Source organism: Cavia porcellus, unplaced genomic scaffold (genome assembly GCF_034190915.1).
Source record: "Cavia porcellus strain 051 isolate PalLab524CR breed Dunkin Hartley unplaced genomic scaffold, mCavPor4.1 scaffold_4, whole genome shotgun sequence".
Taxonomy (NCBI): domain Eukaryota; kingdom Metazoa; phylum Chordata; class Mammalia; order Rodentia; family Caviidae; genus Cavia; species Cavia porcellus.
In genome coordinates this window covers 20,808,515-20,826,836 of record NW_026947487.1, presented here as the reverse complement: position 1 = coordinate 20,826,836, position 18,322 = coordinate 20,808,515, and the positions used below count along the sequence as shown (strand labels likewise).

Here is an 18,322-nt window from a genome sequence, read left to right as displayed (position 1 = left end):
ATCAACGCAACCCCACGCCGGCGGCGAGCGCGAGGGGCGGAGCCTGGCGGCGTGAGCCGGGACGCGCGGCGGGGTTGCCCGGGAGAGGAAGGCGCTCCAGTTCCGGGTCAGGCCCGGTTCCCGCCTCCCTCGGCCTGCGCCATGGCGAGCGGCAGCGGCGCCGGGGCGGCGGGGACAGCGGCGAACCTCAGTGCGGTGAGGGAGACCATGGACGGTGAGTGCCCGCTGCGCCCCCGTTTTCGGGCCTGTGCTCCCCGGAGCCGAGGCCCGCTGCCTGGGGGCCCCACGAAGGACTCGCCGTGCTCTTCTTGCCCGGAGCAGCATGTCCACGTCGCTTGGGAAGGCCGCGTCTCGAATTTCCTTTGGTCCTTGAGTCGTTGGGGCGCGCCCCGCCCACTGCTCTCCATACGCGGCCGGAGCCTCCGCGTGCAGCCGTAACCCCGCAGGGGAACCCGCACTGACAGGACCAGCATGTGCTGAGTCACCCCGACCCCGGCTCTTCAGCAGGTCTTGTTTAACTATCTGGAGAATAAACTGGTCGCCTATGGTCACAGTTGCCCGTTGCTTTTGGCACGAGTGGCGCCAGTGCCCGGATGTTAGGGGTGTCGTCTGTTTTCACGTTCCGAGCCAGGTAGATCAATATTTACGGGTTAGTTTATCGCTACTTTCTAACGTCGGCTCTGCTGCTTCGTCCCATGGCGTGGGGCGTGGGCTCGGACGAGCCATTTAAACATCTCAGCTAGTAACCCCCACCCCATTATATAAAACCCTATCTCAGGCTTAGTGTGAATACGTAAAGATTACCGGGTAAAGGGAAACCTGGGCGGTCAGTGGGATTTTTTTTTTTTCCTGTTGCATCATTTGCCCTTCCATTTGCAGACACCTGTCCTTGTGTCCATTTGTATCCATCAATATAAGTTCGAGGTATGTTAAATATTGTCATTTGTGGTTCATCTTGACATTTTTAAGGGATTTCATCCACATCAGTTTCTATCTTAAATATAACCCTCTAGAATTGTCGTTAGGCAGTATCAGCCTGCTGAGTCTCTGAGCAGTCCCTTGCAGTAGGTGGCCCCTTTTGATAATAGCATTTCTGAACTCTTCTGTAGTGGCTGCAGCTTTCTTTTTCAAGAATTACATACAGTGTTTGAACTTTAGCGTCTAAACTTTATACCAAATCAGCATCTATTTTGTTTTTCTGTTCTTAAGAAACAGAATGTAGCCTGTTTTTGTATCCTTCTTGATAATCTCACAGCTCATTTTTTAAATTTTGTAAGTGGATATATGCACATGAAGAATGTGTATCCATGTAATCTATTGTATGTTTCCTTGAAAGCCAGTGTGTTTTCGAATAGGATGGGGTGTACGGTGTATCACTTCAGCCAGTTCTCGTTCTTTCAAGACATGGTCTTACTTGGATTACCAATCCTCCTGCCTCATCCTCCCATATGCTGTAGCTGGGATTACATATGTGAGCTCTCAAACTGGCTTAGCTAATTTGATGTTACCTGGGTTTACAGTCCTTATTTATATGACCTTGACATTTTATTTTCGTAGAAAACTTCTATTATGTGTCTGGGGAAACTTCTTATAGATACATGAGAATTAATAGTGTGCATTGGTTGCATCATCAAGGTATTTTTCTGAGAATTGATGTGCATTTAGAGTATAGAAACATGAAAAACTGAATACCAGAGGGTTTTTTTTTTAATTGAAGGACAAGATATGTGGGCTTTTATCGTATTTAAGTCAGTCTGTGAGAGCCAACATGACAAATTTTTGAGTCCCGTTTCTCTTCTCAGTAGCAGCTTTTGTCTGCCACATTGTCTTCCCTTCTGTCAGTATTAGCTGGCAGTGATTTTTAGCTGGCAGTGATTTAATGAATGCCAGTGGTTTGGAACAGTGGCAGAACTGAGTGGTAAAAAATTTTCATTTTAATGGTGAAATGAAAGGATTTTGTCACAGATAACTTCACACATGGGAGGAAATAGGTACACTTTGTTGTTTCATCTGCATACTTACTCTGAAAGGAACCTTAACCTATCCAGGCCTGATGTAATAGAAGATCTGTTGAATAAGATCCTCAGCTTTCATCTGTAGATCTTCAATGTTGTCTTTCAACATTTGCTCTTAAAACAGGTTTTTTTGGTTATCCTTTCCTCTTCATGTACTTACTTGCCTCTTTCAGCATTTTGAAATCTATTAACTGCATATGTTAGTTTTTATTTTTTCTAGAAATTTCCTTTTGATTTAACTCATCTAATTTTAGTAATACTGTTTTTTTAATTTTGATTTTATTACCACTACTTAAATTTCTGACAACTACATACTCCTTAGTAGAGGTATCAGTGTAGTACTTCTTTATATATCAGGTGTAAACTTATAAATGCATGATAGAGAAGTTAAGAGCATCATTTGAGTGGCCCTGTAAGGCAGTTCCAGTGAAACAAATGGATATTCTATGCCACTGTCCACATTCTACTCATTTAAGAAACCTGGGACTCAGTCTGGTTTTCTCACATCTCCTTCATGCCCATTATGACTGAACCCTTTCAATTCGTCACTCATCTCAGATTTGATCACTTGTCGTAATCTTTCCTGTCTCTGCCATTCCCTGGTCTTTCCCGAAATTGCAGTAACTGGGCTCCATGTGACACATTCTCAACCCCTTTTAAAATTCATTCCATATTCTGCCCGTCTCTTTAAAATGCACCCTGAGCTTGTTATACTCCCATTTGATACTTTCTGAGTCTTCCCAAAGTTCTAAATCATTAATGAGACTTATGGATTTGCATGTCCCCTTCGTCTCTCGTTTTGCATCCCCTCACTCCCTTGATAACATTGCCTTCACACCAGCTATTCAGGTCTGTGAATTTACCAAGTTTCTTCTAGCCTATGTGTTCTTCGTGATCACTTTTCACTCCTGCTTCTGGTTGATTCCTGCTCACTTTTAAGATCTAAGGTTTCAAACACTGGTTCCTTCCAAACTTGGTACAATGCCCTTCTAATTTGTTTCAAAATATGCTGTTCTTTAATTTTCTTAGAACTAGAATCAATCTTGGTCTTTGTGTTGTTGTAACTAAATATGTGATAGTGGATAATTTATTAAAAAAACACATAGTTTTCATAGTTCTGGCAGCTAGGAAGTTCAAAGGTGGGACTGCCCTGTAACTGTCAAGGGCTTTGTGCTGCAGTATTTCGTGGAAGAAGATGAAGGGAACAGGAACAGTCCATGCGCTCAAGGAAAGGAGTGAAATTCATTCTTGTATCAGGAAATCACTGATCTCTCGCAAGATAATGACACTAATCTATTCCTCAAGGCAGAACCCTGCTGGCCTATCACCAGCTAAATGTCCCATTTCTCAAAGCCACTGCATTGGGGGTGAAGTTTCTAACATAAGAACCTTATTGCACACCTTTAAACCATAGAAGTCAGTTACTTTAGTACCATTCTCCTAGACCTGACATCTGAAAACTGGAAATTTATGTCTTGTCCAATTATCTTCCCAGTAGTAGTATAGTAGGCACAAAATGCATGTAAGTACCAGTTATATAGTAAGATTTAGGAAATAGTTATTAATTACAGTTTGTAGAGATAGTAAGGGTGAATGTCAGTTTCAAAAAAAGAAAGCTTAAAGAAAAAAGTATTAGAACTGAGAAAGCACCTGGAATTATACTAAAAGAACGAATGGTAAAGACAGGAGAGCATGAACAAAAGTATGAAGTCAGGAATAAGCCAGGCGAAGTGATGCCTGTAATCCCAGTACTCTCATGGACTGAAGCAGGAGGATCACAAGTTTGAATCCAATCTGGGCAATTTAGCAAACTCAAAAAATATTAAAATGTAAAGTACTGCAGCAACAACAATAATAATAATAAAAGGGCGGAGATTGTAGCTCAGGCTCTGTACCACCAAAAAAGAAAGGGAGGGAAAATAAAGCTCAACATTTATAGGTAGGGTTCTGCCATGAAGAGCTTGGACTGAGGGGAGAGAGGAGTATTTCAGAAAGTTAATGGTGATGTGTTCTGTTTACCTGTTGCAGCCTAACCGACTGCCCCAAAGTTAGTGGCATAAACAAGTATCTTGTCTCAGAGTTCTAGATATTGACCAGACGCATCTCCTTAATTGTTGCTCACATTCCAGGTAGATAGAGCTATCGCAGTTCACACTGCTAGTTTATGCCGCTATCAGCAGGGCCCTCCAGAGGGTTTGTCTGAATGTAAGGTTTCCTCACACATAGTAGCTGGGTTCCTAAGGAGTCTTAAGAGTGCTGGAGGAGCACCATTGCCTGTTTCAGGCTTGCTTTGGAGCTCAGTGCAGTGTCACTATAAGGAAATCAAGCTCACTGGGGGGCCCTAAGCATACTTACACAATCTTGAGCCATAAGCCAACAGTACAAGGCCTTGAATGTAATGCTGTTTCCTTAAGCCATTTCATAGTGTGTTTACAAGGAACAGCAGTGAGAGTGGATAAAATGAAGCTTACCTAATGAAAAATAAGACTCTCCCAAGCTCAGTGTTCTTCAGCTGCAGTTAAGTCTGTCAGTATAATTTACTAAGCATACTAGGTCAAAGAGGAAGAGCTGCTTGATTATTTCAGTGACTGATGAAAAGCCATTAGTAAGGCTCAACATTGTTTCCTATTTCTTTTTTTTTAAGTCTTAGCAAAAGAAAATAGTACATTTTTTTTCTTTTTATCAGTACCAGGGATCGAACTCACAACTGCCTGCTTGTAAGGCAGGTGCTTATGCCACTGAGCTAAATCCCCAGCCCCCCAAAAATAGTACATTTTAAAGCATGCTTTTAATTAAAGACAGCCACATGGCACCCACATCATTTTTAATGCTGTTAAATATGTCCCAAGTAGAATTAGAAACACCCACTTCAACTGGATTTTTTAAAAATACTATACTGTTTTTAAGACTTTAGCAAATATCATAGGATAAGAAAATAATTTTTATTAGTACATATATGCAGTACATGAGGTTCACATTCTTTGTGTGGAGTTGTGACATGTACATAGCACATCCCAATTTTTAATTTCCTTTCCATCCTTTCTTTCCCCCTCTTTTTGTCTCTTGACCCCTTTCCCATTTGAGAAAGCTCTGTCTTCTACTTCATATTATGTATTTCTTATTTTATTCTATTTATAATTTGGGTTTCTCATTTAAGAGAAACCATATGATGTTTAAGTTTGTTCGTGATTTATTTCACTTACCATTGTGGGCTCAAGATGTTTAGACAACTTATAAATTCAAACATCTGACCACACAATAGAAGAGAATCAATAGAAAAATTGTTATATATATCAGAATTTGTTATGGTGGATGGCTATAAAATAAAAATGTATAATTTCTAACCTACTAAGAGTACCCATTCAAAAAAAAAAAAAGAGTATTCATTCAAATAATAAACAGATTAAACAATCCATTTATGAAAACATTCAAAAATGAAGAGTAACAAAAGTGAAGAATCAATGTGGTCAATTGAAAACTTATTTTCCGGGCTGAGGATTTAGCTCAGCGGCATAAGCACCTGCCTTACAAGCAGGCAGCTGTGAGTTCGATCCCCGGTACCGGTAAAAAGGAAAAAGACCAAAAAAAAAGATGTAATTATCAGAATAGCCATGTTCAAAAACAAGAAAAGGCGATCTCCACTGATGAGAAGAGAGAGGCTCCCCCCAAAAGAGAGGAACAGATGGGTTCCCAGCAGGGGATGGGAGTGGAACCCAAGGAAGCATGCTGCCCTGTCTGTGTGAACCTGGGATCAGAAACCTACCATCTGCCACTGCCAGACACTGAGAAACACCATCCTTGTTTTCTGGGTCTAGAGCCAAGATACTTCTAAAGGACCTGCTTTAGAGGGCGGAAGCCAGGGTTAGATTCCATATCCAGGAACATGTTGACAATCCAGGAATCCAAAAGGAATGGCATACGGATGAGTTTTCAAGAAAGGATCACAAAGCATCAAAGTGAGAAAACACAAACAACTAAAATGGAAAATGAAAAAGTATAGTAATAACCCTTTTATCAAGCCCTACCATATATGAAGCACTACCCTAAGAGTGTCCTTTATTTCTTATTCTAATCCTATAAATACTGTTTTTTTCAGAATGGTGAAAGAAAGGCACAGAGATTAAATTGCCTACTAATAAAGCTAGAATTTGAACCCTCATAATCTGGCTTTTGAATCACACTCATAACCACTGTATTGCTGCTTGTTTACACTGAGAGAAATAAATATAAGAGACCAACCTGAAAAACAGCATTATGAACATAGCCTTAAATAGGTAAAATCAGGAATACCAGCCACAAAATAAGAAATGGGTAAAAACCAGCATTTAGTTCATGAAACAGGATCAAGTGATTGAACTCTTAAAATAGTAAATTTGGCAAATAACATGAATAGTAGGTTGGCTGTAACTACAGAGCAAAGTATTAGTAATTGAACTACAAAACTAAAATGAAAGAGATGGGCTCTCAGTATCCAGCCAACCTGCAGAAACAGACCAGGTTTACCCCTCCTTGAAAAAAAATAAAACCCAGGTAAAATTTATAGAGGTTTTCAGGACACTGGGTGTTGGACGGGGAAACACAGTGATCACAGAGGCAGGAAACAAGTGAGCCCTCTGTTGTACCAGCCCACTGCCTTCAGCGAGTTTCTAAGCTTCAGTGCAGCAGGGGAACCCAGAGGACAACTAAGTGGGATAGAAGGAGTTGGAGGGACAGGGTGACTAACACAGATAGGATTTGCCAGACAGGGTACCTGAGATGGAGAAGAGAACTCATACAGACAGTTCTGGAAATCTGTGGAATGCTCTTTGAGTGTGAAACACTCCAAAGGTTAGGGGAACACTAGGACATTGTGCTCACCCAGGGCTCAGCATAATGACATTCTACCTGAGAGAATAGAAGACTTGCTGAAACACTAGAGAATGGTGCTTGGAGGACTCCAGCCTCAGTAGCAGGAAATAATCAGCCCTATACTAAGCAGCATCTCTGGTTCTGCCAAAAAAGTTCAAGTTGTGAAAAGGTCAGTTTCCATATAACCATATTCACACACGACTCCGAAATACTTGATACAAAAAGTATTCAGCACCCAACAAAGTAAAATTGGTAATTTTTTGCATCTTTGAGGACTGCAAGACATGTAAGATGGGCCGGGATTTAGCTCAGTGGCATAAGCACCTGCCTGGCAAGCACAAGGTTACGAGTTCAATACCTGGTACCACCAAAAAGATACGCAAAATGGGAAAAGAGGGCCCTTGATGGAAAAATGCAGTGAATTAACACAAAAATGACAGATACTCAAATTAGATGAATACAATACAATTGTATTCTATTCAAAAGTTTAATGGAGACATGGAAGATACAAAACTCAAATTTCTATAGAGATGAAAGTGAGTATCTGATTTTAAAAAGTGGTAAGGGCCCATTTCATGAACATCATGAATACCATGATATTGGTAACTTGTCCATTCTTCCCAAAGTAAAACGTATTTTCATGAAATTAAAATAATTGCAGTGGAATGTGCTACTGGAATGGATGAAAATGTCTTAAGTTTACCTAGAGAATAAGAGCTTATATACAATGGAAGATGACAGGAATGTAATCTGTTGCATGTAATTAAGTTTTAATTAAAAATATGGCTCCAACACAAGCAACAGATCTGTATGGGCATTTGTTTGATAAAAGTGTCATCTTCGTTGAAGAATAAAAGATAAGTCGTTCAATAAATTGTACTAGACTGGCTTATTGTGAGAGGAAAAGTTAGAATTTATCTTTTACCCAGAGTCTAAGGAACTTTTGGGGAGTGGTGATAAATTCTAACTGCTAGGAAACATTGCTGGTGAGTATAATCTTTCATGGGGAATCGCTTTGTAAACATAATGCAAGGGAAAATGATACAGGGTGTATTGGACAACACGTTAATAATTGACTAAAGATTCTAAACACACTCTGGGGGAAAAAAGCAGCATTAAACAACGTTCAGTAAAATCATTGTATTTGCATCTTGTAATAGAAGGGATTCTTGGAAAATTACTTTGGTAACCTAAGCTCTCTTCTATGCTGGCACTTCTTATGTCAAAGATAGATGCTTTTATAAACTACAATAACATAGTACTGGAAGAAGTTAAAAACTACTAGCTTTCATTTTTTATTAGATTCAGAGGATGGTTATTCTGTCAAAAGTTTGTAAAAACTCTACAAGCCTTAAATGTAAACATTCCTGACCAAGCACTTCTACTTTTGCATATGTAACCTAGTGAAATAAAACAAAGCTTAATGTGTGCAGATAGATGCTTATCAAACTATTATTTTAGTGAGGGAAGCATGAGAGCAACCTAAGCCTTAAAGTGTGATATTTTTATGAAATGAAATGTTTTACAACTAATTAAATCTTTATCAATGAGTTAGAAAATAAGATGTTAATAATTCTGATCCTGAATGAGTGATAGAAGATACTCTTAAGGAATAAAAGGGTGATATGTAAAGGGAGGTTGTAAGTTTATTTTTCAGATTCTAAAGCTGAAGACACTGTTACATGCTGATTCTAAATCCTGAAATGTGCTGATTTCTTTTTTTGTTGTTTTTAACATTTAAATTTTTTTTTATTTTAAAGAGAATAAAACCAAATAAATAAAGCCAATCAAAACAAAGCAGTGAAAGTGATATAGGACTTCAAAATGGGGTGATAGGGAATCAGCAGTGGCTACTGTAATGCCTTTGTTATCTTTAAAATCACTGGCTATTAATACCATCAGACATAATAAAATCAAACAAAACAGAACAGAATAAAACCAGTCAAAACAAAACAAAAGTGATACAGAACTTCAAAACATGATAATTGGAAATCAGTAATGGCTACCATAATATATCTTATCTTCAAAATAGCTGCCCATGTCATCAGGTATAATAAAGTCAAACAGAACCAAACCAAACTAATGAAAATGATATAGGACTTTGAAACAGAGGGAATTAACAATGTCTACTACCTTCAGAAGGAGATCCCCCATTGTTGCTATACTGCATATTGGTGTCCTATAGATAGATACTCAGACTACCAGCTTTAGGCCCACAAAGTCAATCAAACAACACAGGCATTAAAGTTTGTGTTTTGTTTTTACTTCAGTGGCTATCCCAGCCTGTGTTTCTCTGAATCAGTCAGTTGTTTGGAAAGGGTGAAGGAGTTAGTTTTTTCTTGGTATCTTCCCGGGACGTATGTATGTATGTATTTATTTATTTGGTGACAAAGTCTTGCCATGCAGTTCAGGTTGGCTTCGAACTTACTGTGTAGTACAGGAGGCTGGCTTCAAATGCACAGCAGTCTTTCTGCCTCAGCCTCCTAAATGCTAAAGGTTACAGGTGCGCCCCACCATGCCCTATGCTAGTTTCTTGATATTGTGTAGGAACATATGAATTTGTGTATATTTTAAATATTATAAGCTTTTAAAACTTGTAATATCTTTTTTTCAGTTCTGCTTGAGATTTCAAAAATTTTGAACACTGGCTTAGATATGGAAACTCTGTCTATTTGTGTACGACTTTGTGAACAAGGCATTAACCCAGAAGCTTTATCATCGGTCATTAAGGAGCTTCGCAAGGCTACTGAAGCACTAAAGGTTAGAAATTCATGCATGTATCAGTTCATTCTGAAAGACACTGTGTTTAGAAAATTAATTAAGGATAAAGTTACATGCAAGATAGTTAAATGATTATCAACACCATCAGGAGAGATTCTAAAAACCACCAGAAGCTTTGCAGCCTTTGCAGATCACAAAAATTACTGCCATGGATCACATAATCTTTTTCCAGAAACCTCTGATTATTTTTGTAATTTTATCATGTAAAAAGTAGAATTTTTTACCTCTCCAAAAAAGATGTGTGACTCAGTCTCTGATACTGATGCATATGACCTTATTTAGAAGTAGTGTCTGCACATGTAATCATGTTAAGATGAGGTCGTATTGCATCAGGGTAGCTTCTCATTTATTGGACACAGCCACAGAGACAACACCATACTGACAGAGGGGAGGAGCGCTTGCAATGTGAAAACAGACATTAGAATGGTGCATATACAAGTCAAGGAAAGCCACAGATCATTATCTGCTATCAGAATGCTAGGAAGATACAAGGAAGGGCTGGCCCTTTCGTATACTCTTCAGAAAGAGCAAGGCCTACTAGCACTTTGTTTTGGGGCTTCTAGATTCTAAAATATGAAAAAGTAAATTTCCGTTGTATTTTCCAGGTTCTAGCACTTTGTCATACAGCCCTAGTGTCTTAATTCAGATTTTAATACTGGAAAAGAGGGTGCTGCTGGAACAAAAACTTATTTTGGAATTGGGTAATAATTAGAAAGTTTTAAGGAACTTAATGGAAAAAGCTTACGTTGCCTCGAAGAGACCTGAAGGAACTGAGAACATCAAGGATGACTGTCGTGGGGAAGAAAAGAGGAGAGCTGTAGAAAAAGTTTTAGTTGTTTCAAGAGAATACAGAGAGCATAAGGTCAGGGTCTTGCTGGAAGTATAAATGTTAATGGCGATTCTGGTGATGCCTCAGACACAAGAACACTTCTGGGCACTGGAGGAAAGTGATTTTTATATAATGTGACAACTTGGCTGAATTATGTTGTACTGTTGGGAGGAAAGAGAATGTATAAATGATGAACTTGGACACTTAGGATATATAAACAATGAATGGGAATTCTTAGCTAAGAAAATTCCAAGCAAAATGTGAAAGGTACACACTGGTTTTTCGTTGGTGCTTGTAATAAAATGAGAGAAATGAAAAATTGAGAAAGGAATTGCTAAGAGAATAGAAATGGCAGTTCAGTTGAAAAACTCTTGGCATGTCTGGATGGCATGACAGTGTGGCCAGGCAACCTTTTGCTGAAGAGGTGTATGAGATGCCCATCATCCATCTCACAATGAACACTGCCAACTGGGGCTGAAAGGAGCTGAGTAAAGTGAAGGAAAGCTGTCAATTTGCTGGCATCCTACAAGGGGGAAACTGGTAGTAACTTAACTGTGAGCATGTGTAGTCCTCAGGATAATGGAGAAGTCTGGAGGTGCTGTGGCCACCATGCATAGAGGGCTACCTTTCTCCAGGTTCAGGCTGACCACCTTTAAATCGCTAAGGTGGGAGCAGGAAAAGTATTAAGTTCCCTCTCTTGCTTGCACATACATTCTGACTTAAATGTCTTGGTAACCTTTATTTCTGTGTTTATATAACACCAATTCATGAATAGTGAAACTTCAAGTTGTCCCATTAAAATCTGCTCAACAATAAAATGATTTCTTTTTTTCTTACATCTAAGACAATAGAGTATAAAAAAAAATGTGACTTCCTTGTCTTTCAGAGTATTTTCCAAAGACTACCAAAGTTTGAGGTTGTTTTTGTGGATTCAGATACCTTTTGATTATTAAATCTAACATGGAAAGTAAATCATATTCACAGAGCAGAGATTCATTCATTATGAAATAGGCACTCTAGCTGGGCATGGTGGCACATGCCTATAATGAGGCTGAGGCAGGAGGATTGCTGTGAGTGTGAGGCCAGCCTGGGCTACATAAGTGACCTTAAGGCCAGCCTGCACTGCATGACTGTCTCAAAAGAAAAAAAGAAGGGGCTGAGGGTTTATTAGCTCAGTGGCATAAGCGTCTGCCTTGCAAGCAGGCAGTTGTGAGTTCGATCCCCGGTACTGATAAAAAAGAAAAAAAGACCAAAAAGAAAAAGAGTGTACTAACTATTACTGCCAGCACCCTACAAAGCATGTGTCTCCTTCCTGCCCTCTTTTCTAGTAATGTCTTGACCTTTGTAGTGGACTCTAAACATAGATCTCTAAATACTACAGTTTAATTCTGTAAAATTTTGAACTCCATATAGATGGAATCTTGTAGCAATCTTTTTATCAGGTTTTTTTTTTAAGTTTAAGATTATCTGTGGAGTACATTTATGTTGTGTGCAGCTGTTAAGGCATTCCTTTTCTCTGAAGTATGCTTCATTCTTCAAATATACCACAATCTTTATCCTTTCTTTTGAGCATAGAGCTTTCCATTGCAGGACTATCACAAATAATGGTGCTTTGGGCCTTGTAGTCTGTCTCTTGATGTGTGTATCCATGCATTTCTGTCTGATGTGTAACTAGAAGTAAAATTGCTGAAGCGTAGACTGGGTATAGCTTCCACTTGAATAGATCATAGTCAACAAACTATTTTTAAAACAGTTGTGTGATGTGTAGTTCTCGCAACAGTTTCCCTTCCTTCACTCTTTATTGGTATTTATTGTTGTGAGCCTTTTTTCATTTTAATCATTCTTGGACATACATGTGTTCCTCATTTGGCTTTATATGCATTTCTGAATAACCAGAAGACATTTTTGAAGTTGAAGACATTTCTGTTTTTTGGCCAGGTTTTATGGTAGGTGTCTTCAGATCCCTTGTTCATTTGTCAGGTTATTTGACTTTTTAAAACTCAAATATGTGGTTCTCATAACAGAAAGAACAATCACTGAATAATATAGTAAGAATACCCTGTATTTGTAAAGAGCACTTTCTTTATAAGATCCTAAGCTCTCAAGGCTGCTGTAGCTTTATTTCCCTGACTGACATGGTAATACCTCAGTAGTGCTCTGGTAGTATCCTACTAGGGAAACTGAAGCTGTGGTAACTGACTCTGCATACTTATGGTATGTGGTTGAGCTGGGATTTTAACTTGGGGTATATGACTTGTTAAGTAAGTTGTTTACTTAACTCCAAAGCTTTTTCCTACAATAAAATCTAAAAACTAATGTGAGCCAGCTGTTTGAGAAAGGATAAAATAGTTATTGGAAGCAAAGCAGTTATTACTGATCTGTGCATGGGAACATTCCTTGGGTCAGTATTTTCTCAGAACTGTTGCAAAATAAAAAGTACTATAGACTTTTCTCATTATGTTTCTGAAGTTATAGCAAATTATTTCATGCACATCTTCTACAACTACATGAAATTTTGTTGTAGTATATTGAAATTTGAAAAAACAGGCAATTTTGATACATTACTGCAGTTTGAGAGCTATGGAGGAGAACTCAGAAGTGTTTTTACATAGCATTTTCTGAGATAATATGTAACCTAGGGAATTAGGAAAGGATGTTCAGAAACCCCTTTTTGACATAGCGTTTTCAAAGCCTCACACATTCTAGACCATAGTGAGGCACAATCAGTAATAATAACAGAAATTTTATCATTTGTATGGAAGCTCAGTCTTTGGCAGAGATGCTCTAAAACAGTTTCCATGATCTAAAGTCAGTGTACCAGGATCTCATTAAACCTAAGAGTGTGGAGATCATCAAAGTTTTCTAGCTAAGAAAAATTGTTGTCTTCTTTAGGACAGTTTATGTAATTTGTATAATTTATTTTTATTATGTTTTACTTTGAAGAGAAAAAAATCAGGAAGCAAACAAGCCTAAACAACAACAAAAGCAAAATGAGAGGGCCAGGGATTTAGCTCAGTGGCTCAAGTGCTTGCCTGGTAAGTGCAAGGTCATGAATTCAGTCCCCATACTAAAAAAGGGGAAGGGGTATCAAAAGCAAAGTGAGAACAATGACAAACAAAAAAACAAACAAAAAAGTAGGTTTTCATTAACAAGATGATAGAAATTTAGCAGTGGTTGTTAAACTGCATATTGTTACCTTCAGAATAGTTGGTCAGGTTACTAGATACAGGAATAAAATAAAACAATATAACGGAACAAAAACATTGAATTTCAAAAATAAGACAGAAGGAAATCCCCCACAGTTGCCACAGTGCACACTGCTATCCTCCACACATGCACAGACCACCAGTCCCAGGCCTACAGAGTCAGTCAAACAAACATCAGGCTATGCCTTTCACCTCAGTTGCTATGATCTCACCCTGAGTCCTTTGAATCAGTGGTATGGAGGGGTGCTTTGAGGCGGGACCTATACTCTTCAGCTTTCTCAGACCTTGCACTGAGAGGGTGTGGTATCTTGCAGAAAGGTATGGTTTGTGTTCTTGCTCTGTAATCTGTATTTTTTTTTTTTTGTATAAAATTCATGCATGTTCATGATTTTAAAATATTTAAATCATGGGGCTGGGGATTTAGCTCAGCGGCATAAGCACCTGCCTTGCAAACAGGTGGTCATGAGTTCAATCCTTGGTACCAATAAAAAGAAAGATAAGTAAATAAATAAATAAAAATTTAAATCAGAAAAGTTAAAAAAAAGGATAACCAAAAGATCATTCAAGATTGCAAGAGATAGCCAGTGGTGATATCGATGAACACCATTCCAAATAGTCAAATGCTGCTTTAAAAATTAAAATAGGCTTAATTTCACTGACTGTGAAATAGTGCTCTGTCAGTTTGGTTCTCCCTGGATTCGGCACTGTCCTTTCCTGACTGCTGCTGGTGGGATGGGCAGGCAGCTGTTTGGCCCAGCACTGTGCCAGCCAGATTTGACTTTCCCTGCTAACCTCTTTACAGATCTCACGAGCATATCCTCGTATCATTGGCTTATTCCCATATCATTGCTGTTGATGAATTTTTCTCATATTTTATGTTTATTTCTTTTGGTATTAAAGTTAGGATAAAAAAAACCTTTCTGCTCATTCTGCTGTTTTTATGGGTTTTTTCCTTTTCTTTTTTTTTTTTGCCTTTTGTATCACAAGTTGAACTCAGGACTGTGTGCTTGCCAGCAGGTGCTTATGCCACTGAGCTATATCTCTGGCCTGTGTTTTATCTACAATTTCCAATATTGAGTTAATTTTATGGTACTTGTCTCTCTTTTTTTTTTTTTTTTTAGACTAAAATATAGATGAGGAACATCTTGAAATGTTGCAAGAAACTAGATCTGAGACAGATTTTCTTTTGCTCTTTCGTTAATGCTATAAAAAATAGTAACAAAGTTCTATTATTTTACCTTTCACTTTCACAGATTCATAATGTTGTGAAACCACTTATATGATTATGCGTTAAAAGCCTAATGTTTTAAATTAAGTTTATCATGTCCATATGGCAGTAAGATATTACTGTTTAAGGTGTGTGAAATATTTTAAGACTTTCTAGACATACATACCAAGTCATTTAGTGATGAATGATAATGTGTCTGGGAATTTTTCAGATTCATCTAGGAAAGTGTAATAGTTGAGGGTTTAGGTGAAACAGGATTAGCTAGATATTTATGATCCTATTTTGTTCTTGTTTTCTCCATTTTGTAGAATTTTTTATCGTTCTTAATTCCCTTTTTTGTACTGTAATAAAACATAGGGAACAACCAGTGAAGGCTATGGGACCAAGTTGTATCATATTTTAATTTTGCAGTAGGAGTACACTTTTACATGTTTTCTTAAGTATATTTAAGATGATATAACTGTATTCTACTTTAGCCTACCAGTAAGTAATCAGTAGGTAGTCCTGATGTACAGCAAAAATGAAGACCACTGTATTAATCCTGATAAAAGTAGCTCAGTAATATAGGAGGATAATTCTTTGTTAAATACAGTGTAGTATTGACTAAATGTATCTCCCTGGTATGTCTTTTACCATCTTTTTTTTTTTTTTTTTTTTTTTTTTTTAATAATGAGTCTTATTTTTGTGTTCTAGGCTGCTGAAAATACAAGCTGACTTTCTGGAGAAATCTTGATAAGATTTGTCAAGCTCTGCAAGAGGATTTGAAGATTGCATTGTTGTCAAGAATGTATAGTAAAATTACTGCATGCAGCAGTGTAGAAAAAAATTCCTTTTAAAAAGAATATAAAACCATAGCTTTATAAATCAATGGAAAGTGGCTTACAGAAGGAACTATCAATGTGTTTACATCACATCTTACTCATTTTTTTAAATAGCCCTGATGCTTTGGCATTGCTGTGTCCATAGTTACATATTCCTTATTTATAGCTCTGATAGCTTTAATTTTCTAAGCAGTCTGTCTGGCAGCTGTGCACATCTGCTGTGCCTGGTTGAAGTATAGTGGAACCCATCAGCAGGGATGTGCGCTAGTTATGACTTGTTGACATTTCCATTATAAACTTTAATTTTGAATTGTTTATGCATAACAAGTGTGGATTTATGTTGTGTTAGGCCGAAAGTTGACACGATTTCAGCCACCATTGTGAATTTTGATTTAGATTTCTTATGCATACCAGAATCTTGTTTTTAAAATAAGAGCATAGAGAACATTTCTTGTAATCAGCTCTTTAACAAAGAACATTTAGTTTTTAAAAGTTTCGGTAGTTAGTGTGAGCCAGTCATTTTTGTATTAAATAAAAAATAAAACTTCTAGGAACTTTAAAATTTTAAAAGTACTGACTGTGCTTAGTGTAATATTATTTTTAGTTTAAATCATTTAAATCTAATAGGAATACTGGGGATTTTTTCTAAGTTTTATATCCTATAAAGGCCTACAAAATAATTTATAAAATGAAATGTAGCCAACATGCAAAATTCCTTTTTACTTTTATTACATAAAAGTAACTGGAATGCTAACCTAATAATCTTGAGTGGTTATTTAAATTAGTAGGCAGTATGTTTCAACAAATATTTAACTTTATTTTTTTGGTATATTTTAGATATACATAATGAATTTATACTGTACGTGATATATCTTGCTTTTTTTCCCATTCCCCTCTCCTCCCTTCAGCCCTCTTCTCCTCAGTTACAGAAGCTAACAAATATTTTATTTTCTAAAGAAGTAAAGATTTATAGTCATTTTAAAACCAGATAAGTGTGGTTAAGGAATTATAAGTATGGTTTCCAAAATCTTCATTTGCCTTTATTTTTATCCTTGAAATTTTAACTCATCAGAGTGATGTTCTGAGAATGAATTTTAGAAAATTTAGGATAGGGCCGGGAATTTAGCTCAGCAGTGTAAGTGCCTGGCAAGTGCAAGGTGGTAAGTTTGATTCCTAGTACCAAAAAAGAAAAGAAAAGAAAGAAAGAAAATTAAGGTAGAATTGGTTCTGTTGCTATAACAGAATCTCAGTGAAATTTTTTTGCAAAGCTAATAGAATCCTATTTTACTATTTCTTAAATTTTAAATTTTGTTAGATGCCATTTCAAATATTGTACAAGAATTCATTCTTCAGTAGCATTTCTTTTTATTCAGACACCTGAATAATTTTAATAAAATTTAGCAATATTTAAATAGCTTCTCTGACATTTAAAAAAAAATGTGGGCTTTTGACTACTTTGACTTTTAAAAAGTATGGCATCTTTACAATTAAACTGAAAAGTCTTTTTGGCGGAATAAGTGAGAAGACAGAACTTAAAAGAAGCATTCGACTGATAATAAAAATGGCAAATACTACCTGTTATTTATACAATCAAAACTCTTTCCTCATACTCCAAATTTTGTGTATATTTCTAGGCCTTAAGAGTTGATGGTTTTATTTATGATTTTGTAGATTAAGTTATTTATGTATGAAACAAAGTAGGAAAATATATTTAAAAAATTATGTTTACAGAGGACTCTAGTGTGTCATTTCTTGAATGTAAACGTATATTTTTAATGGACACTTAAGTAATATTTGAGAAACCAAACAAAACAACAAAATTGCAGTGTTATGTATATGTCAGTGACAAAAATAAAGCCATTTTGATGGTATTAGCATGTGCTTTTGATTTAATGTATTTTGTGAATTCAGTTGTGGGTAGTCTGTAAGTATTAATATGCTTGTGGTATATGATTGCAGACTATTTAAACATAGATTATGTTTTTTTGACTTAATATTCAAATTGTTTTACAACCCCTTCAACTCTCCACCTCTAGAACTTTCTCATCCTCCTAATCTAAAACTATACCTATTAAGCAGTAATTCTCTATTCTTGTTCCTTCCAGCTCTTGCAAATATTTTTCTACCTTGTGTCAATTTGATTATTCCAGGTACCTCATGTAGGTTGCATCATAGAGTATCTTGGTGTATCTTATTTTACACGGCACAAGGTCTTTAGGATTCGCCACTGTTGTAGCATATATCAGAATTTTCTTCCGTTTTACCTTTGTGTGTATATTACCACATTTTGTTTACTCATCTATTAGCACATTTGGGTTATTTTTACCTTTTGGCTATTGTAAGTAATGCTTTCCTAAACATTGATTTGCAAATGCAATGCCTGTTCATCTCTTTCATTCGTTTGTACTTATACCCAGAATTTGAAGGATGGGATAGGACAAGGTAGGACTAGACTGTGACCCAGGCAAAACTGCTTAAACCCTGATAGATCCCAAAAATCCTACCAAAATCACATGGAATTTAATGTCAGGTATAGGATTTCAAAATAGAGAAGAAATTGAATTGACTAAGTTTCTAAGATTTTGTTTGTTTTT

The 18,322-nt window shown here is 37.0% G+C and overlaps 1 protein-coding gene across 1 annotated transcript; it reads left to right on the top strand.

Annotated features, from left to right (window-relative positions):
- The first annotated feature begins 5 nt into the window (after positions 1-5).
- On the top strand, positions 6-17,599 carry Mzt1 (mitotic spindle organizing protein 1). Its single transcript, XM_003477625.4, has 3 exons — positions 6-214; positions 9,478-9,623; positions 15,601-17,599. Exons 1-3 carry the CDS (start codon positions 142-144, stop codon positions 15,619-15,621), a joined length of 240 nt encoding a protein of 79 aa, XP_003477673.1. The 5' UTR covers positions 6-141; the 3' UTR covers positions 15,622-17,599.
- The last annotated feature ends 723 nt before the right edge of the window (positions 17,600-18,322 follow it).